The 21,858-nt window shown below is 47.1% G+C and overlaps 2 protein-coding genes and 1 pseudogene across 5 annotated transcripts; 1 reads left to right on the forward strand and 2 right to left on the reverse strand.

Annotated features, from left to right (window-relative positions):
* Positions 1-36: 36 nt before the first annotated feature.
* Positions 37-3,038, forward strand: LOC120708727 (WD repeat-containing protein ATCSA-1-like). Of its 4 annotated transcripts, XM_039994121.1 has the most exons (9): positions 49-473; positions 679-936; positions 1,035-1,194; positions 1,278-1,453; positions 1,730-1,961; positions 2,163-2,317; positions 2,390-2,479; positions 2,560-2,631; positions 2,774-3,038. In XM_039994121.1, exons 1-9 carry the CDS (start codon positions 321-323, stop codon positions 2,831-2,833), a joined length of 1,356 nt encoding a protein of 451 aa, XP_039850055.1. In that variant the 5' UTR covers positions 49-320; the 3' UTR covers positions 2,834-3,038. The 4 variants fall into 4 exon arrangements, with proteins under 4 accessions (XP_039850056.1, XP_039850054.1, XP_039850055.1 ...); XM_039994122.1 differs by having other exon boundaries at positions 37-473; positions 2,202-2,317; positions 2,560-3,038; XM_039994120.1 differs by having other exon boundaries at positions 46-473; positions 2,560-3,038.
* A 148-nt stretch (positions 3,039-3,186) lies between these two features.
* On the reverse strand, positions 3,187-12,991 carry LOC120708725. The gene is made up of 14 exons (XM_039994118.1): positions 12,505-12,991; positions 11,665-11,791; positions 11,508-11,545; positions 10,835-10,928; positions 7,442-10,011; positions 7,222-7,353; positions 7,004-7,076; positions 6,853-6,892; positions 6,634-6,706; positions 6,503-6,562; positions 5,659-5,736; positions 4,522-4,694; positions 4,344-4,390; positions 3,187-4,260 (listed from the first exon to the last, which is right to left on the reverse strand). The coding sequence occupies exons 1-14, from the start codon at positions 12,708-12,710 to the stop codon at positions 3,562-3,564; spliced, it is 4,410 nt and encodes a 1,469-aa protein (XP_039850052.1). The 5' UTR covers positions 12,711-12,991; the 3' UTR covers positions 3,187-3,561.
* Positions 12,992-16,327: 3,336 nt separating this feature from the next.
* LOC120708730 lies at positions 16,328-18,426 on the reverse strand (annotated as a pseudogene).
* Between the last annotated feature and the right edge of the window lie 3,432 nt (positions 18,427-21,858).

The raw sequence follows: 21,858 nt of genomic DNA on the forward strand, positions 1-21,858 counted from the left end.
CGTAGAGGCGTCGAACTCTGCTTTAGCTGGGCGATGACAACTTTCAACAAGGCTTCTTCCACTCGCACTCGAGGCCTCCTCGAGCACGAGATCGCGTGACTTGCCGCTCGCGTCCATACTTGCCAGTAAAATCCACCGGAATCTGGATCGGGGTATAACTGCCGAATTCAATGGAAGCTTCCGAGAGTAACAGCTGATCCCTTCCACGTCGGTCAGCGCAGCGGCGACCAACCCGCCCGCCCGTCGCTGCACGCGCGCCGCCGGGTTCGCCGCCGCAGAGGCAGCCGGCACGCCGCACGCCCGGGAGCGGGCCGGTTTGGATGTGGCTGGAGGAGGTGAGGGGGAGGGAGCGCGGGGAGCTGCGCGCCCGGCGGTTCGAGGCCGCCGCCCGGGCGCGCCGCGCGGCCTCGCTCGCGCTCTCCAACCGCAAGGAGTTCGCCACCCCGCACCACGGCGCCGTCAACTCGCTCCAGGTCCCCCCCGCTTCTCCTCCCTCGCCCTCCCCGCTCGGTTCAATTAGCCGCAGTTAGTTCGCTAACCATTGCCTCGATCCATATGGATTTCCTTGCTGACCTTGTCGAGAAACACATCAGATCAGTAATCAACACCGAATCATGAGTCCTTTGTTACGCGATTTAGTCGCGTTCGCTGGTGTCTGTAATCTGACGATATGGTCAGGTTGATTTGACAGAGGGGAGGTACCTGCTCTCCGGGGCATCGGATGGGTCGGCCGCTGTATTCGATGTGTGGAACGCGACCGAGTACGAAACCGGCTTCATAGCGAAGCACAGGCACATACTGCTTGTGGACAAGCAGCACCAGAATGGCCACAAGTTCGCCATCTCGGCGGCCGTTTGGTATCCTGTGGATACCGGGCTGTTCGTCACAGCATCCTTTGATCAGTACGTCAAAGTTTGGGATACCAATTCGACTCAAGTATGTGCCTGCATTTCTCAGTTACCAGTTTCTGCTAATCCTGCCTGTTTCGCGATCCTGATGTTCTGAACTTTGCGTGCATCGTTTTGTTTTCTCAGGTCGTCATGGATTTTAAGATGCCTGGTAAAGTGTTCACTGCAGCCATGTCTCCAGTTGCAACAACCCACATGCTTATCGCTACTGGGAGTGCAGATGTTCAGGTCCGTCTGTGTGACATAGCTTCTGGAGCCTTTACCCACACATTGTCCGGTCATCGTGGTTAGTTTCTTAATGCTAATGTGGTGATGAACATATGCTTTTTTGCTTGTATGGTACCTTCTTATCTCCGCCCATCATCCTAGATGGTATCATGTCTTTGGAGTGGTCTGCCTCAAGTGAGTGGGTTTTGACGAGTGGTGGCTGCGACGGGGCAATCCGTTTCTGGGACATCAGGAGAGCTGGATGCTTTCGTGTTCTTGATCAATCACAGTCTCAGCTTGGAAGGAGGTCTCCTCTTCTTAAAAGCACAACAGAGAATGTATGTTCACTCCCCCTCCCCCATTGTTGTTGTTTGCTCTTCTATTTGTAATCTTTCTCAAGAGGATCTGACCAAAGTGCTAAAAAAAGAGTTGCTTGCCATCTTCTGGCCACAATTCTAGAGCTCTGATATGAACCTTCAGATAGTAGTTCACATCCTTTACAAATCTATCTGTTACACTGGAAGTCAATAGCATACAATTTTGGACTTGGAGATAATCCAAATAATTAAAAGCAAGGTTAAATCATCAATGTACTTATTTTTCATCTTAAGCAGGATCACATTGATTCAGTAGGACCTTCAACTTCCACAAGGAGCTTAGCTCAGAAAAGGACTGGAAATTCTAAGAACTCATCAACAATGCGCAGAGGTCAAAATCTGATACATGGACATATGCAACAGAGATTGCATCCTGGTTTATCATCCAGTCAAAACCGTGCAACATCTCATTATGGTGCTGTTACTGGATTACGAACAACTAAAGATGGGATGTACCTTCTTAGTTCAGGTATGTGAACTTGAGTTGTAAGAAGTATTGTTTGTTGTTTTTCGCTTGTCACTCATTGGCATATTATATACCTACATACAAGGATTAATATGCACTAATATTGTCAGTATAAAAGCTGCTACTACAAGGATTAATATGCACTAATATTGTCGGTATAAAAGCTGCTACTAAGTACTAAGACAAGATTATCCTTCCCTTTAGGATCTGATTCTCGTTTAAGACTATGGGACATCGATTCAGGTTGCAACACTTTGGTCAATTTTGAAGCTATGCGATTGCAGACTGGCAAGCCATTGCAATTAGCAGTCACCGAGGATCCCTCACTTGTATTTGTTCCATGCATGGCAAGCATTAAGGTGTGTTGCTGTCTGTTAGCTTGTCAGTTTAACTCCCAAATAGTCTTGGGGTTCACATTTTTACTGTTATAGGCATACAATTTATGGTCTGGTACGACATTTCGGACATTCCGGGGTCACTACGAGCTTGTGAATTGCTGCTACTATAGTGAACAGGACCAAGTAAGTTTGCTTGTTTATTACCATATTTTAGGCCTGAATGTTTCAATATCTACTATGTTTCTAAGTGTTCAGGAATGCAGGAACTTTATACTGGCAGCAATGATAGACAAATTCTTGTATGGTCTCCATCAACTCCAGCTTTGACTGAAATGGTATATCATCTGTCACTCCGTGCCCAGCAAGCCCTTTTTGTTGGGTTTGTCTGGCAAGCTCTACTCTCTCGCGGTTTTGAGGAGAATATGGCTTAAGCTATCTTAGACGAATTCCTTTGTTCACACTACTGAAACTGTACAGGAAGATGATGAGAAGCGGCATGGGCTTTCAGCAGCTGATGAGGATAACTGGAGCGACTAAGGAGGCCTGTACCTTTCCCCCCTTAAAACGGAAGGACTGTATTGGTGTATACTAACACTGATGTGAGGGATGCTAACAAGTCTGAGGTTGTTAGCTCTTGTTAGCAGCCGGAAAAGGTTGAACATTTGACAGTTCGTTGGATTATTGGTAGATTTTATCTCAAAAAGGGATAAAGGGACGTCTCGGGTTCACATTTTATTCTGCACTGGAGCCTTGTTTGATTCACTTTGAAACGATTTTGCAAGTTGATGCTTTACCCAAAGTTCGGAATTCCTAGGAAACCAGACACCGTCTCACCGTGTAGCTCAAGAATCACGAGCACTAATAAATAAAAATTCCATCAGACCGCTAAATAATCAGCAATACAATGTTCTTTTCACCGGAAATGCATAAACTCGCATATTTCAATGATGGTTCACATGCACTGGTACAATGTTAGAACCGGGACTTCTAACTAGGCCCAATGTATTCAGAAGTCAGAACTGATCGCTTCTATTCTAAGCTCTACATAGCTCCCCGCGCGCTCCTAAGATAAGAAATTCTGTTGTATTGGTTCTCTTGCATAGTTGCATTGTAACAGTTTGGCAACCAAGAAAACCAACCTAGGTGTGATCAGGTTAAAAGTTGGGGAAAGAATACAGCAGAGCCTACCATCAGTTACTAAGGATGTGACTATGTGAGCATATTGTCCTGTTTCAAGAGGAGCATGGCCAAATGTACCCTTGTCTTTATATCCTCTGACACCGTATGATGCCTGCAGCACCTCCGTAGCATAGCCATCTCTCGCTACCTTTGTTTACGTTCCATCGCACTCGATGCAATGCAACAGATTTGGGAGGGAAGACCTCAAAGTCTTTAGGGAATTCAACACCCTTGCTGTTCAACGTGCCAGCATCCTCTTGCTCTGTAGGACCAGCTAAAACTATTGCACCTGCTCCTTTTTCTTCGCTGTATCCATCTTGATCATCAGCAAGTTCTGCATTTACAGCACTTGCTCCTTGTTCTTTGCTATGTCCATCATCTTGATCATCGCCAAGTTCTGGATTTACAGCACCTGCTCCTTGTTCTTTGCCATCTCCATCATCTTGATCATCAGCAAGTTCTGGATTTACAGCACCTGTTCCTTGTTCTTCACTATGGCCATCATCTTGATCATCGCCAAGTTCTCGATTTACAATGTCCCTGTTTCCTGTGGGGGTGTTAAGCTGGCATGCTGGCGGACCAGTGACATTGCGTGCAGGGAGGCCCTGAACTATATTTTGGCACGGTTTTGTACCCTTTTGGTTCATCACAGGAACATTTGGTAATGGAGACATTTCCTGCCCGCTGCCAATCTTAATGTTTTCTCCCTCCTCTGATAATGATCCACAAAGGAAATAAGGAACACGGTTCCGCCCAGGTTCCTTCTCCCAGAACCTTGGAGTAAGCTACAGCAAGTTGAATGTTTGTTTAGAGCACTGAACTCAGAACAACAAGAAATGACGCCCATAATGTCACCTAAAAGGTTTACCTGGAAGCACACAGCAGTACCATCTGCCCCACAGTAAGCAGCACAACCTGTCATCAGCAACCAAATATTATGAATATTAGGATCACTACAAACTGACTGCTACATTTTAGGAACTTTGTTATTCAGTAATGGTTAAGGATATGGAAATTGTTGTGACTGAGATGGTTACTAAATGTACCTGTAGTGTCTGAGGCATGGACACTCCAAATCAAATATTCTGACAGCTGATAAGTTGAAACACCCTGAGTTTTTGTTCTGACAAACAGCCTTCCAGTGGCTGGAACATCATTTGCAATCCGGGCCAAGCTCAGAAATTTCAGTGTACCATCTTCCATTGAGATGACAATTCCCCTGAAAACATATGACAATAAATAAAACATTACCATAATGATTCTAGTAAAAAAAAGAAAAAACACCCAGTAGCCTCATATAAACAGAAATGTGGTATATAGAATTCTCCTGTACCGCCTAAGCACCACAAGTGGTTCTCCAGCTGGAAAGTGCTAGCCAATCAATGTATGCCGCAATTAATAAGACAACAGTAGCCTACATATATTGCACTGTTCATTTTCTCGAGAAAACTACAAGGTCCTTATCAAGTACTCCCCCCATCCCTTAATATTTGATGTTACGTCAAACAATAAAGAACAGAGGTAGTAAGAGATACAAAAAAAATAAGTTTTTTTATTCACACTGACTCTGTCCTATAACACCGAATACAAAGATACCCAACCACATAGATATAAGAAAACGTCCTAACTAGGTTATCTGATGCTTGCAGTTGCAAGTGATAGAAGATCCACATAGGAATAAACGTAAGGTGATGATCCTTTCATATTCCAGAATCCCCTCAAGGAAAAAAAAACCAAACACATTGGACCTTATTTAGTCACATTATGTTTAATGCATGAACAACATTTAGTGATGCTTTGACTTGTGAGTTAGATCAACGATTTTGGAGTGAATAGGTTAATTGAGTTCCTGCCCAACAAAGGGAGCAAGTATTGGATAATATAGAATGCACATGGGCATGCTAAAGCATTAATATTTAAAAACATGTAAATAATGCAAGCTAAAAAACTTAACACACATTCATGTATATTGCATAATGACAAAAATAAATCCATTTCTAAAATCTATTTCTACTAAGTGTTTAATAACAAGAAAAACAAGATAAATAAGTCAAGAGAAAAGACTAAATTCAATCAGTGCCTAGAGACTGAAGGTTAATGAAATTGTTTCCAGCCATGAACCAAAGCAAATTTGTGCCAATGGGTTTTCTTTACAGATACTCTTTAATCAAACTAAGCACTACCTTCCATCCTTTAACCACTGAACACTTAATACAGCCCTTGGAGCAGTAGTTAGCTCCCAAAGAGGACGGTACGGATCTCTGCAAAAGAGTTTCATGGCATGCAAATCATCAGTAATCAAATATCACAGTTCAGCGAAAGAAGAAAACAAAAAACAAATGCAAGTGTGCATCCACAAATGTCAAAGAGGAAGAGCTCTCCAAATATTCAAACGATGAAACGAATTTAAGGAACCCGAGAGTTAATTTGCTAAGGTTACTGAAAATAAGTCCATTTTGTAGTGCGGACAAACTCGTGAGGTCCACCAAACTTAATTTAAATCAGCACAACTGCACAAATAATTTCAGCACAGTACTAAGACTATCCTGGAAAAAATGGTAGTAGGTTGTTGAAAGAACTAAAGAAGCATTATGATTCAAGGTTACCCAGTATGTTTTTCTTCCTGTAAAGGCTGCCCCCTTATACTTCCAAGACAAATACAAACCGTAACAAGAATTTACAGTATCATGCCTAATAAGTAATAAGTATCAATTACACTGGATTCTTATAAACAACTATAGTCCTTTTGAGAATAACATAGTCTATGGATTTGGTGTATTATTTATTTGTTCACCTCAAATATCTCAAAACAAAGTATGAAGATGGACATGATTCTTCAATATGAGCTAAGAGCTATTGAGATGTTTTCAGTTCGTACAATCAGAGGCATGAGCAGACAATGATGAAAGTATAGGAGAGACTTGATTCGCTCAGTGAGATTTTTTTTTAAAAAAAAGATTAAACAAATGAGCTGAGATAAGCCTCCAAGGACACATGTTTGTATGCCGAATATATGTATTCACATACCTTAAATCCCAGAACTTTACACCATCAGCTCCAGCAGTAACAAAGGTATTTATGTTCTCACTGTTGATAAGATTGAAGTTAGGATTGGCTTGGCTTTTGAAATGGAACAGAAGAATAATACTGCACAGTACCTTATATAAGGTGCCCAACAAAGAGCTCTAATGGGACCAGATTCAGCAGTGACACACATAAAAGGTTTTGAATCTGCGCATTCGGCAGAAAAAATGGCTAACTTTAATCAAAATCAAAATAAAATGAGAAATATGCAGTTCAGGAATATAGCTTATTATCAAACTGGTAAAGTGGCCAATTCCAGAGAAAAGAGAAGGAAAAGGAAGTTATCTAATTACCTTGTGATGATGGGTTTGTTGAGAAATTCCATAAAGCAACCTAGAACATAGAAAGAGAACCATCGAACTATCAGAACAGAAACTTAAAATAAGATTTGAAGGTAACAGGGTTTAGGCTAAGGAAACAATTCTCTACTAGAAGAAAATATACCGTTCCATCATGACAACCAGCCAATATCATATCATGCGGTGGAGAAGGCGACCAATCAACTGTCAAGGGAATGCTGTTTACCATTATAAAGAGGTAATGGCTTCAAAAGGAGTATTCAGGCTGAGGAATACAGCAGAAAGTAAAAACCTGACACCTAGCTTTATCAGCAGAAGTATCAATCATATATATAGTTAACAATTGAAAATAAGTCACAATACCTTTGTCTGTTCCCACACTTCACTTTGACAGACCTAAATACAGGTTGAAGCTTTAGAAAACGAGGGTCAGAACCCTCCACCTTAGAGGGGGAATATAATTTCTGGATCATGCATGGTGATGGAACCTCCCACCTGTGCACAACAATGAAGTTAAGTATGTGGGCGATGATGCAGGAAATAATAACGATGTTCTAGAATAGTAACAGGTTTCCTAACTCACACTTCAAGGGAGCCATTCCCCAACAATACCGCAAGGAAACCCAGGCGTGATTTCTGTTCAGGCTGACTTAGTAAAGGAGGCTTCCATTTGATATCCCAAGCAACTTTGCCGTTGTGAGCTAAACACAAGACAACCCTTGGTAGAGCAATGTCCTTTGGGACTGGAGAAGAGTTTGAGTTTTCTGCACAACTAAACATATTGTTATCTTCCCTTGGTTCCTTGAGTGCTACGAGTTCTGTGGCTTCCACTTCGTCAATAACCCTATCACTGTTCTTGAAACTGGGTGCAGCTTGATTTGCTTGTGCATTTCCATTACAATGAGAAGTAACATTGGCGGTACTGCTTTCATTTACTTTCATTCCTTCACAACCAACAATTCCATTGTTAGACTGGATCAAACCAGCCTCATCAGCCATGTCTTCACTTCTAGGTGATGCAGTAGTCATAGGTGCGGAAAATCTCTCCATTGTGTGTGTTTCACCACAAACAGATGTGCCATTACTCTCATTTGAAGCAGGTATCCTTTGAGGTTGCCCCCCACCTTTCCTAGGGCACGGTCCTTTAATACAATTTTCAACCAAGACCACAGGATCACTTGACTTTAGATTTGTCTGCATTTTTTGCTCTTTGCCATTAAAATCTGTAAAATGACTGTGCTCAGTTGAAACAGGTTTCTTTCTGGATCTACTTCCTCTTTTGGTACTTGATTCTTCCTTACAATTTGCATTGTATAAGCCAAGTCTTGGTGATGCAGCATCAGACGATACAGCACCCCAGCGAACACTGGATTTGTCAATACCACACCCACTTGAACCAAGATTACTTGCTATAAATTCACCACCAGTCTTATCCAAAGATGTGAGATTGTCTGAACTAGTCAGTACAGATGTCGTCTTTGTGGAGCTGGCACCAGAAACCACTAAAGAACTAGTTCCAACAGAAAGCGGATTCCTTTTAGGCCTTCCCCTCCCCCTCCCCCTCCTACCACTTGACTGTCTTGATTTAGGTGAAATGTGGATGGGCTGTACCAAATCACCTGAAAGAGCGCCTTTGTGTACATTGTCATCAGAGTTTAACATGTTAGCAGAACAAAGGTCACTTGTCGCTGATACCATGTTCTGTGCAGAGGCCATTGGACTATTCGGAATAATTTCTCTGGAGCCCATGCTCCGTGGTTCAACACCAGAAACCACTGGGGAACATAGTTCATAAGAAATTATTTTCTTATTTTGTGCTCTACTCCTCTGACCTTTTGACTTCTCAGAAATTGCAGTAGATGAGGATGTAAATAGTGATGCTGCATCAACCGCAACAGTACTTAAATTAGAGTTGGACTCTGTGCAAGCTGTGTGGTCCAAACTGCATCTGGATGAAACAGGCGAACTAATTGTATCCTTCCCTAATTCAATATCAGTGTCTGAATATTTCCGAGGCCTCACCCGTGTCCTCTTTGGTTGCTTACGGGTTGAAGTTGCTGGAGATTCTATGCATGCATTTTCTTTTACTACAGTGTCTGCTGAACTGGTCAGTTTGTGAACAACTGGCAATGCTGCATCTGCAACGATACTTAAATTAGCATTGAACTCTGTGGAAACAGTGTTGTCCAAACTGCAGCTAAATGAAACAGGCCGACAAGTTGTCTCTTGCCCTAAATCAACATCAGCGCCTGAAACAGATGTATCTTTGATTGGAACTGGATGCTTTCGTGGCCTCCCGCGTGGTCTCTTTGGTTTTGCACATACTGAAGTTGTTGGAGATGGCTCTATACACACATCTTCTTTTGATACAGCGCCAGATGAACCTATCAGTTTGTCACTAGGATTTTTCCTAGGTATGGCATTAAACTCTGTGCAAACAGTGTGGTCCAAGCTGCCGCTAAACGAAACAGGCTGACAAGTTGTCTCTTGTCCTAAATCAAAATCAGCACCTGAAACAGATTTATCGTTGATTGGAACCGGATACTTTCGGGGCCTCCCTCGTGGTCTCTTTGGTTTTGCACAGATTGCAGAGGTTGGAGATGGTTCTGTACGCACATCTTCTTTTAATACAGTGGCCGATGAACCTGCCAGTTTGTCACTTGGATTTTTTCTAGGTCGCCCTCTACCTATTTTTGGAGTTGATTTCTCTGACTCTGTCGTTGGCATGACATAAGCCAATGGAAGGTCGTCTGGAATACCTGTTGAAGTGGCAAGAGGGTCAAAAAGAACGATAGCCTGACATCCACTATTTTGGGATGAATCTTCCAATTTAGCAAGTGGCAGCGGATGTTTTCTCGGTCTGCCCCTTGGTCTTTTTGGAACAGGTTCCAACTGATCATTATAAGGTCTCTTTCTTGGCCTCCCCCTTGGCTTTGGTGGGTTGGATGAACAACCAACAGAATTAGTCCCATTTGGTATTTTTCTAGGCCTTCCTCTTCGACTAGTACTATTGCATGCATCCAACGGACGACGAGAATGTGCGTCTTCAAATGGTGCTAAGAGACACCAAATTTGAATGATACCTCTCCCCGTTAAGGGCATACCAATTTTATGGTAAGAAGAACCAGGAGGGTGAGCAGAAACAGCAAGATACTGCAAAGGACAGAATACATGAAATAGGATTATGAGCTCCAATTAACATTTTGGAATTACTTACTTTTCATAAGTCCACAGTACCCTTTCAATTAGGACTAACATGAAAATAGAACTATTAGCATAACTGCTATTGACCAAAAAAAAAAAGTGTAGGTGCTCCTATGTAATCATCCTGTGCAAAAAAGATACACTCAAGAAAATAATTGCAGGGTGTAAAGATATATGTTTGCACTTAGTAAATTAACACTCAGGCTACTTCCAACAGGTAGTATCACATGCGTCACATAGGATTTTTTTTGGTTGACATGACAATCAATTAATGAGGAGAGAGGTGAAAGTAGTATCTTATTTAAGAAACTTGTGTTTGAAATCCAATATTAGGAAACCTTATGGACTTACATTGTAGTGTATCATATGAAGAAGTTGTGCACAATACATACAATAATTAATTCACTTTGGGAACCTAGGGAACAATGATATGATACTGAGCATTGGAAGGGGTTATTTCTACAGAAACAATTTGGTTATCTAATTTGAGGGAAAAAATAATGCTCTCCTTGTGACGTGTTAGTCTTGGATATAGCAACATAATGCTATGCGTTGGAATAGCCTCATGCCTCGATGTATCATTGGCTGGTGAGCTCAGGATCTACTTGCCATGTCATGGCAGGTGTTATTTTTCTGAATGACAAACTTCTGTGGCATTCAATTAAATTATCCCTGGGTACTGGATAACAAAATGGTGCCTTTCAGACAAATTTAAAGTTTTCACAGTCCATTTAAAGCTTAACTACTAGCTCATGGTGATCAAGGCCACAACCTCACAGTTTATAGAAGAGCCAGGCTTGTCGCACAACCTTGGGCACCAGTCCAAGGCCCAGACATTTCCCCCAGCAAATAAAATAAAATCAAAGCTGCAAAATTAAAGACATTTTATCACAGTTCAATCTATAACATTACATGGATAATCAACTATGGAGATAAAAGAAAGAGGACAGCCGGCTGATTTTAATAGCTATTCTCACAAAGTCATGGTACTCTCAAACTCAAATTAATGAAGAACAAGGACAAATGGTGCAAATGAAAAGATACTATAGGTATTTTCGCCATAATATTTATGAATTTGCTACTGTCGAAGATGAAGAGTTTCATCACTTTGTTGAGTGACTTCATGGTTCAGCTCCTCACAAGTCAGAATAGATCATAAGGTACTCTGCAGTACTGCATGAGATAATTTTCTGGACCAAGAGAGTATTTATTATATTTATCTAGCAAACAGATCAATAAACAGGTTAATCTTCAGTGGTCTATTTATTAAGATAACTAAGAGCTTGGTGTATCAAACACATGAGCCACAATAATGTGACCTATTCTAAACTACTGTTTGCAGGAGTGGGTTTTGGTAGTGTGTGTGTGTGTTGGGACTTGGGAGAGGGAGGGGTTTTGGGTGGTTGGGGTGAGGGGAGGGGGGAGGGGCAGGGGGAGAGGGACACCTGACTGTATTATCCCTCCTATCTTCCTGCTGCGTGACCTGTATTGATTATTATAACACCAAGGGGAGACAAAGTATCAGCTGAAATAATGCTAACTCTTCCCATGTCAAACATATAAATAATGCTAAAAACGATATTAGAGTTTAGTTTCACTGACCTGGGGAACAGTTGCAGCTGAAAACTGTGGTAAGCTTATACTGTGCATGCCATTTCTTGACGAAGCTGACTCGATGCCAGTATTGAAACTTATATCTTTTGGCTCATAAGAGAAGTGCCTCCATTCTCTGAAGTCAAAGAGATAAATGAGTGACGACTTAATTTTGCAGATATCATGATACCAAAACAGAGATCAACAATAGCCCATTTGAAAAGAAAGGAGAAAGTAGATGTAACCCCTGCATCTTTTTACATTTCAAAGAGCTTGTGGCTGCAGAGGAAATCTAATTTGAGTAAGTAACATACAGGCCTCTAGCAAAACTAATAATCATGTTTTTGTTGTGATAATTAACACGAAGAAACATTCAGCACAACTAAGATGTTTTTACCGACTCCTAATTAACAGGGCCAAGTACGACTGCACCTGCTTTGGCTTGACCCAAAATGAACAGTGCTCTTGGGGGACAATAGAGTTGCATCAAAACATGTCTTATCACACTTTCACAACCAGGCGTTCTAGGGGGCGTCATGTATCAATTAACCAAACTCTATCAAACACAAACACAAATCGTTTTTGCTAACATTGCGCAACAATTTTATTGGAAGATCACAAGTGGGCCAGAAAGTTGCGGACACAAGTCTGTATGCATCAAACATCATCAGGAATATGACACCACAAAATTCTGCCCAAGCTACTCTCTATACAGCATCAGGACTACGATACTATAAAATTCTGTCCAAGCTACTCTACTGTCGTTGCGCCAACAACTGAAAAGTGTCAATTCCATCGCAGTGATCGAGTGTCGGAGCAGTGGAGGAAAGCCAGGGGAGCGGTTTTCACCTGAGGAACGTTACTGACGAGGCAAGCCGCTCGACTTCTGCGTCGGGGAAGTCTAGTTCGGGCTCCAAGTTGGCGAGCTCCGAGATGGCACGCACCGTTCTGGAGAACCCATCTGCTGACTCGTCGAAAAGGCACACCTCAACGCCATCCTTAGCGGTCCCCTCTCTATCTTCCGGCGGGGGCGGCGCCTCCGGAGGCGCGGCCATCGCCGGCGAGGGGGGAGGCGGGAGGCGCGGGGTGGTAGCTGCAGAGGCGGTGGCGGACTGAGGCTCGGGGTGCTTCCTGCGGAGGAAGCGGCGGCGCCGAATGAATAAGCTAGGGGTGGTTGCAGTGGAGGAAGTGGGTGTGTTGCGCCGACGAGAGGCGGGCCGTTCGCTGCCGACGAGGCGGCTGGCGGCTGCTGGGGATTGTTGAGCAAACGCGAGGGGAGCAGGGGTTCGTTCGATCCGAGGTCTGGAGTCTGGACTCGGATTCTCGGAAGGGGGGAGCAGGACGTGGTGGCGGCCGCGAATTAGGGAAAGCGCCGCGCGAACAGGGTAGTAGATTGGTAGAATAATCGGCGGATGGGCCGAATAAACTTGTGAAACCGAAGTTTGCAGTTGCAACTCATGGGCCCTAAGTTCTAAGGCAAACTGGGCCTGAGTTTACGATTGTATTCATAGGCCCCTAAAGTACAGAAATAATGGGCCTGATTGCATTTCGCATCACAGAGACATTCACTATTTTCAGCGTTTGTTTTATTTAAAGGTATAACTTTTTTGCGGGGCGGCGCCTCCGGAGGCGCGGCCATCGCCGGCGAGGGGGGAGGCGGGAGGCGCGGGTGGTAGCTGCAGAGGCGGTGGCGGACTGAGGCTCGGGGTGCTTCCTGCGGAGGAAGCGGCGGCGCCGAATGAATAAGCTAGGGGTGGTTGCAGTGGAGGAAGTGGGTGTGTTGCGCCGACGAGAGGCGGGCCGTTCGCTGCCGACGAGGCGGCTGGCGGCTGCTGGGGATTGTTGAGCAAACGCGAGGGGAGCAGGGGTTCGTTCGATCCGAGGTCTGGAGTCTGGACTCGGATTCTCGGAAGGGGGGAGCAGGAGGACGTGGTGGCGGCCGCGAATTAGGGAAAGCGCCGCGCGAACAGGGTAGTAGATTGGTAGAATAATCGGCGGATGGGCCGAATAAACTTGTGAAACCGAAGTTTGCAGTTGCAACTCATGGGCCCTAAGTTTCTAAGGCAATAACTGGGCCTGAGTTTACGATTGTATTCATAGGCCCCTAACGTACAGAAATAATTGGGCCTGATTGCATTTCGCATCACAGAGACATTCAACTATTTTCAGCGTTTGTTTTATTTAAAGGTATAACTTTTTTGCTTAGGTTATTTAAGGTGATTTGACGTGGTCACAAGGATTTGAACCGTGGCGTGGCGGTGTAGTGGCATCTGCACAACTCCACCACACCAAAGGTTTAGTGCACGACATATTGGAGAGTGGAGACGTATAGTATGACGGGAAGAGTGGAGGCGCATCATGTGTGAGAACAAAAAGCGAAGAACAGTCAACGGAAATCTGCGTCTGCCACGATCTCACTTACAAGGCTACACCCCAGCCAGAGAAAAGCAATCACGCACCACGATCCCGAAGGAATCTCGCCATGCCACCGTAGTGTCTGTCTTCCCGTCGCCATCCATCGTCACCACGGGCAACGCTCTCACAGCGAAAACAGATAAAATTGCAAATCTATTGCCGCAGCAGGGTAGATTCGCGGTTCGCACGGCCCGCCGGCAGCGGGGGCCGGGCGGGGGTCAAATCGCCGTGCCGAATTAGGTTCCGCGTCCACGCGAGCGATCGCGCGCCCACCGCCGGGAACCAGGCAAAGGACGGTGCCATCGCCTCCTCGTGCGATCGTGCAATCAGATTGCCCGCCCGGGTACAACAACGCCCACCACCACTCCCGGTTGGTGCCGCCACTGCCGCCGGACGTGTCGGGCGCACGCCGCCACGTGTGATCCGGCGCTAGAGAGCTACAAGCACTCTAGAGAACAACTATAGTGTAACTGTGTTAGCTTCGCTTCTCGACCGATCGGTCTATACCGATTCAGAAGACGGTGACGCTTGCTAGGCTGCTCGCAGTCCCTGTAAACCAGCGAGCGTTCGCGGTGGTCACGGATTGATGGCTCTTCTAGCGACCTCAAAAGAAAAGTCCACAATATCCTCTCGAAAAGAAGAAGCTGATGCACAGCCATTTCCGTCGTCACAAGATTCTTTTGTCGGGCCTGCTGAAAAGTGCAAATAAATCGTAGCCTGCAGCTAGCGTCGGCTTGGCTGGTCACGATCGGCGCTGCAGGGTACAAATTTCGCTTCTTGCAACTTGAGAGCACCTGACGCTTTGCCACTTGCCGAGAGGAGAGGGACGTTGTTATGTTATTCAACCGTTCTTATCCTCATAATGATTCGAATGTCATCGGCACACATGGAAACGGCGCCGTACGCTTCGTTTATTAGCATCGTCAGAGCCGTCACCGCCTTCAGAGGACAGCATATTCACCGTGTTCGGCTGGAGGCTGGTGCCTCCCGCGCTACAGTGAATTCCTTTCATATCCCTCCAGCTCCAGTCTCCAGCCATCAGCCAGGTAATAGTGTTTTTCTCTCATACTACTCCAGCCCCAGCCTGCCGAACACGGTCATTAGATGGAGACTTTAGTTTGGTCCGTAGCAACAGCCAACAGGTGTGGGGATGGATAGATGTATACTGATGATGTTGTATGGGCCGTCTTGGTTTAATTTCTTGTCGTGGAATAATGAGTTTGCCAACCTGAAGAAGAGTGAGAGCGACGAATTTTTGTTTAGCGCGAGTGTCATTTTGTTAATGAGACGTGCACAATGATAAACCTAGTGTCTGAAGAACGCCACACCTTTTAATAATTTCTAAACGCAAAGAAATCCGTTTTTGTTCGATACTACTCCTACCATGCTGTACGACACTACTCATAGATCGCTGCGGTGTCTTGCTTCGGAGACAGAACAAAACGTGCGCCCTGCCTCAGCCGTGGTTGGCGAGAGGTCCCTGCGGAGAGGGAACAACAAGGCGCTGGGACGGCAGGACCATGGAGTCCCGCGGACGGAGGATCCAACGCTTCGCCGCCGCCCCCACGGCGCCCAAGGCCACATGTGCCCTTGTTCCTTCGCGGCTCCCACCAAGAAGAATCCACCGGCGTCTGTTAACGCAGCCGTACGTGCGTGCGTGCAACACCCTGCCCATCGCGTACCGCCCCGCGCCCCGGACCCTGCACCAAACACGTGGAGCATTCCCGCCCCTCTTTCCACGGAAAGGCGAGCGAGCTAGAGATCTCCAAAGCATTGTCCTTGTCCCCTTTGGTTTTGGCCTTTCGGGCCACGAGGACGACCGCACTCCAACACCGGAGAATCTCTCCTTCCACCGCTGTACTCCTAGGCCTAATGTTTTTGCCGTGTTTAGTTCCCTGGCGTGTAAACGCAAAAAGTTTTTTGACGGAATCTTGCTAATTAAAAGTACTAAATGATGTTTATTTACAAAACTTTTTGCACAAATTTGTTGTAAATCGCGAGACGAATCTAATGATGCTAATTAATATATGATTAATCAATAATTAGCGAATGGTTACTGTAGCATCACTGTTGCAAATCATAGATTAAGTAGGCTCATTAGATTCGTCTCGCGATTTACAGCCCATCTATGCAAAAAGTTTTATAAATAGACTTCATTTGGTACTTCAAATTAGCAAGATTTCTTCGCAAAATTTTGCATTTACGGATAGGAACTAAACATGGCCCTATTTTCTTGGATTTGATTCCTCCCACCCTCTTCTCGGAAGCGGCATCTGTTCCGTGTTTCCATTTATGCCTGCAATCTCTTTTCTGAATGAACAGTGATCGCCGGCCGAGTCTGCAAAGCAGCTTCAGCCGGCGACGTCTCCTCCCTTATCTGACCAATTCTACTAGGACGACTCACAAATCGTCCGCGGCATCGGCTGCTCCGTGCGGCCGAGCGCCAGCGCACTCACACATCACCGGCGGGGGCAAGTGGCCACGGAGTCATGGCTCACAATCGACAGGCACTGGATTACAGGCGCGTCACATAATCTAGCCCCCAATGCGATGCTCCGTTTTGAATATGGGACGGTAAAGATGATGGCAGGCAAAGTTGAGAGGGGGGCGTATCGTGATGACACCAACACAGTTTTTTATTCCGTTTCGTCAGATTGGCGGGCCGTCCCCGCTCACACGTGCTCGCCGGCGCACGCGCACCGGTACCCCGCCCGCGAACCTGGCGGTCAGCCCGGGGGCGAACCTTGGCCGCCGGGAGCTCCGCTCGATCGCCTCGACGTCGAAGCTCCGGACCACGGCGACGATGACGGCCTTCATCTCCATGAGGGCCAGCTCCTTGCCGATGCACACGCGCGCGCCGCCCTGGAAGACAGGGTACCGGTACGGGCTCTCCGGGACGAACCGGCCGTCCCGGAGCCAGCGCTCGGGCCGGAACTCACCGCAGTCGGGGCCCCACACGGACTCCATGCGGCCCATGGCGTAGGCGTGGTAGGTGACCCGGGTGCCCTTGGCCACGGCCGTGCCGTCCGGGAGCTTGTCGTCGCCGGCGGCGAACTTGGAGTCGAACTGCACCGGCGGGAACAGCCGCATGCTCTCGTACAGCGCCGCGTGCACGTAGTGCATGTCCTTGAGCTTGTGGAAGGTGGAGGCCGTGAGCCGGTCGGCGTCGCCGGCGACGCGGGCGACCTCGTCCCGGATGGCCGCGGCGACCTCCGGGTGATCGGAGAGGAGCAGGAAGAAGGCGGTCAGCGCCGAGGCGACGGTGTCGCGGCCGGCGAGCATGAAGCTGACGACGATGTCCCGGAGGTACCTGTCGTCGTTGATAGAGCCCATGAAGCGCGACAGGAGGTCGCTGCCCGAGGCCGCGCCGCCGAGCTTGCGACGCTGCCGGATGACCTCCTCGGCGAGCCTGTCGACGAGGCGCACCGCGTCCCGGAGCTTCCTCTCGTCCCCCAAGTTGAGGAAGCGCTTGAGCCTCCAGATGATCTGCATGGGCACGGTGGCGCGCCTGGCGGAGAGCGTGGAGGCCACGTCGAAAGCGTCCTCGAACGATGACACCGGCATCGACAGCTCGAGGCAGCCGGGGTCGAGGCCGAAAGAGATCTTGCATATGCAGTCGAAGGCGAAGCGGCGGAACACGTCCTGCAGGTCGAGCACCCTGCCCCTGCCCTGCCCCTGCCCCTGCCCCTGCCCTCCCGGGAGGCAGAGTCGAGCAGGGGAACGAGCCGGCTCCGCAGCTCGGAGGCCACGACACGCACGGCGAAGGCGCGCAGCGCCGGCGAGGCGAGCTCGGCCGCGGCGAGCTTGCGCTGGAAGAGCCAGGCGTCCCCGTCGACGTTAAAGATGCCACGGCCCAGGAAGTCGGCGAGGATGGCCGAGAAGGGCGCGCCCTTGGGGTAGTTGTCGAAGCGGGCGCGCAGCATGTGGTCGACGGTGGCCGGGTTGGCGGTGAGCACGTTCCGGAGGACGTGGACGTGCACGGTCTGCGCCGGCGAGGCGCGCAGCAGGTGCGCGTACCAGTCGCAGAGGTTGTCGAACTCGCCGGCCCACGACGCCGTCAGGTAGGCCTCGCAGACGGGGCACGCGCACCACCACGGCGGGCGCAGCCGCAGCACGGCCAGGAGGGCGGCGAGCGCCACCGTGCACGCCGCGGACACGAAGAGCACGGCGGCCACCTGCGGCTGCACCGAGGCCGCCAGGGCCCTCGCGGCTTCGTGCAACGCCAGCGCCCCGGGCTCGGCGGCCATGAGCTGTTTCTGCGTGTGCGCGGGTGTGAGAGCCGTGGCGTGGCGTCCCCGATGGAGGCCGTTTTATACTGCGGGTGCGGAGGGATGCCTCGTGTTAAGGTATGGGTATAACATGATGGGTGGGTGCGCGTGCCAGATTGCGAGGGCTTTTTGTACTTGGTGGTTGCTGGTTTGACCCCGCTGCTTGTTTTCACGACGAGCCTTTCGTTCTAGGCCGCGGGCACGCTCGTTTTCTCCGCTCCTCTGTTTGCTCCATGTGTCGTGTTGGAGCCTTGGTTCTTGGCGAGAGCATGTGCTTGATCGGCAGCTAAAACCGCATGCCTGGCAGTGCGTAAATGTGCTCGGGCCGTGGACCTCCCAGGCTCCCACCACCAACCGCTAGCCGCTTTTAGTTTTACCCCACCAAGTCTGTAAATTTTCTCGTGTCCACAGAGGACGAGGCGAAGAGCAGATGAACACAGGAAACCTTTACACCTTCCAACTTTGGAGCTGGGGCTGTGACTCCGTGGACCGCGTGGCCTATATGGTCACCACAGGCATTAAACAGTTACGGACGACGGCCGGGCTCCGGTCACAGTGCGATCTGTGTCCAGCGCCCTGATGACGAGCAGGAGGGTGTCACCGACGAGCTGCGGTGTGCCGGTGTCAGCGTGTCACGGCGTCCGATGCGACGCTAGCTTTACCGCGGCCCGGTGAGCACGTGTCGATTTCAATGCACCCACGAGGCCACGAGGCTGAACAGCGGCACACTGGGGGCTGGGGCGGCAGACGATCAGTCAATGCCCGGGACGCCAGCGCCGTACTACGTGGCAAGAGCAATTCATCGCGTTGGTCCAGCCGACCAGCCCCGATGCAGCGAGACGAGGATCCGGCCGGCACGCAGGAGCAGCTGTAGCTAGTACGCCACGCGGGTGCAGGGACGCATCGCGCGCGAGCGGGGCAATCCATAGACAGCGGTCTCCACGAGGCCGTGCGGTGCTGACTGGCTGCTGAGCGCGGAGTCCCTGCTTAAACGTCGACGACACTGCAGCGATGGATATGGACATTGTACACGCCCTGGCGGCACGTACTGTGACGTACATATACGCGCGTAGCTTCAACGTCGACGTCGACGACGACGACGCGGCGTGCAGTGTAGTGGCAGGTGAGTCGTCGAGCTAGCCTGAATGCCTGATAAGAACTGACGTGGCCCATCACTTATTAACAGCGTGACTCTGATCGCACTCTTAAACCTTGTACGTACGGGGAAAGGTAACAGGGCAGCCACTTTTTGTTGCTCCAGCATGTGATCAATTACTCTTTCTGAATAACCTTCATAGAAAAAGTTGCCCATATAATACCATGCATCCGACGCATCCGCGCGTACTTCCAAGAGGAATCAAACACAGATCGATCTAGCTAGCTAGGCGGCAAATTAGCTTAGCTTTAGCACATGCTTTCCCCATCATGGTATTAATTTTTAATCTATTATCTTATTATTTGGCCAACAAAAGGAGCTTCCACGTTCGCTCTCAAGGTCTAGAAATTCTCACGTTAATCAGAGAAAAAAAATTACCCACCACTGTTATTACGATAAAATTTGTCCAAAATACTCTTATGCCTAATTAAAATTAACCCACCACTGCCAAAAATATTTCTATGCCTAACGAAAATAACTAATCATTGCTGTTATGAAAACATTAATCAAAAATACCTTTAGCTACCTTCTTTGCAAAGATACCTTAAGTTATGTATAAATTATCAACTTATATTATTGATTAAAAAATAAAGCCAGCAAAAGTTATTTAGTTAGAATAGGAACAAGTTAAAAGAAAAGAGAGATTGACCAATGGAGATGGTAATAGAACTCTAACAAAAAAAACTTATGACAATATATCTACATTTAAATTACTTTTAAGAACTAGATATAAAGTGCAATAGTAAAAGAACAACATAAAAGAAAAGTATAAATTTAATAATAATAATGATGGTGATACCAACATATATAAATATTTAGATTCTCGATACTAGCCGCGTAAATGCGCGGGCCATCTCACTAGTTATGTTAATATTAGCGCTCCAGGATTCCAGCAGAAGCTAAATTGATTAGAAGAGAGACAACGTGCAGGCGGCACACGATCTACTCTAGATGTATGCATACTATATTTAATTACTTATAGTTCGGTTGCTGCGGCTTGGCTGGTGTTGATTTGTTGTGAGAGAAAAATACTGTTGGCTGGCTGTTGCTGGTAGCTTTTGCTGATTTAGAGCAAGAGAAAAACACTGCTGGTTGGTTCCAACAGAACAGAAACAGCCAGCCAGCAATATTTTTCTCTCACATATATACTATCAACACGACGACAGATATTATGAAATGTGAAGCCATCATAAATCAGCTGGTCTCATACTATCATGTAGTACAGCGTTACCGACAGACTGCATTTGAAAACACCATCATTTCAACAGCTCCAACGAATCTAACGAGCAAGCGATAGAGCTTATCTTGTCATCTTGATGCCTTACTTTAAATAGCTAGTTTGTGTGGTAGCAACGTTTTATACCATATCCAGGAGGACGAGATTCCCATGCGCGCGTTGTCACGGAGACACGTATGTCGATCGAGCTGGAGCAAGCCATGTGAGCATGCGCTACTGTTTAATCATGGCTCTGTTCAACTAACCGCTACAGAACACAGGAGACATCGATCATATTGCTACTGATTGTCATCGCGACGATGTATTCGTGACAACGTAACAGTCCATTAGATCTGGACGGCTTTGTTTACGCAGAACAGAAGGAGTTAATTACCTGACGCAAATATCTTATTGCAGACGGCGCTGCCCATTCTGAACTCAGAAACAGACAAACTTTGCTCCACCATGCATTTTTTTTGCGTTTCTGTTTTAAATGTGTGTGTTGAATAACGGGCAAAGAGACAATTCAAGTCCTTGGATCTGAGTACATATATGTTCGTGATCCTACCCTGTTATGTATGTTCATTCTTCTGTAAGCTTGAGCTCTCCACCATGTCAAGCTCTCATCACCATGCTCGTTTGGAGCAAATGTTCATTGCTCCTCCAACCATGAGTACATAGTACATATAATCCCGCGATAGAGGTTGCTCGGTCGGCCGCATTTACCTTTGTAGCTTGGCCTGGTGTGTAAAAAAATACGCTCACGAGCCTGGCTCACCCAATGGATTGCATTGCATTATGCAGTAGAATGGCCCCAAGTGTCAGTACCACCACATCCAACTACTAGAAAACATGCTGTCGGTTCACCTTAAAAGTATCGGTAGAAAGATGTAGTACCGGATCATTCCTACTGGTACTTTTGAGGTGGATGAAAAGGTCCAAAAACATTTAGTATTGGGTGGAGTACTGGTGTTATCAACCGGTACTAAAACCACACATCAGTACATTAGTACACCACCCGGTATCAATAATATCTAGCTTTTAGTACCAGCTGGTGTTACCACATGGTACTAAGATCCTATTTGGATCCTCTTGCGAAAGTTTAGTTGCTAAACTTTAGCAACTTTGGATCCAAATAGGTCTTGACA

The sequence above is a fragment of the Panicum virgatum genome, chromosome 5K (genome assembly GCF_016808335.1).
Source record: "Panicum virgatum strain AP13 chromosome 5K, P.virgatum_v5, whole genome shotgun sequence".
Classification (NCBI taxonomy): domain Eukaryota; kingdom Viridiplantae; phylum Streptophyta; class Magnoliopsida; order Poales; family Poaceae; genus Panicum; species Panicum virgatum.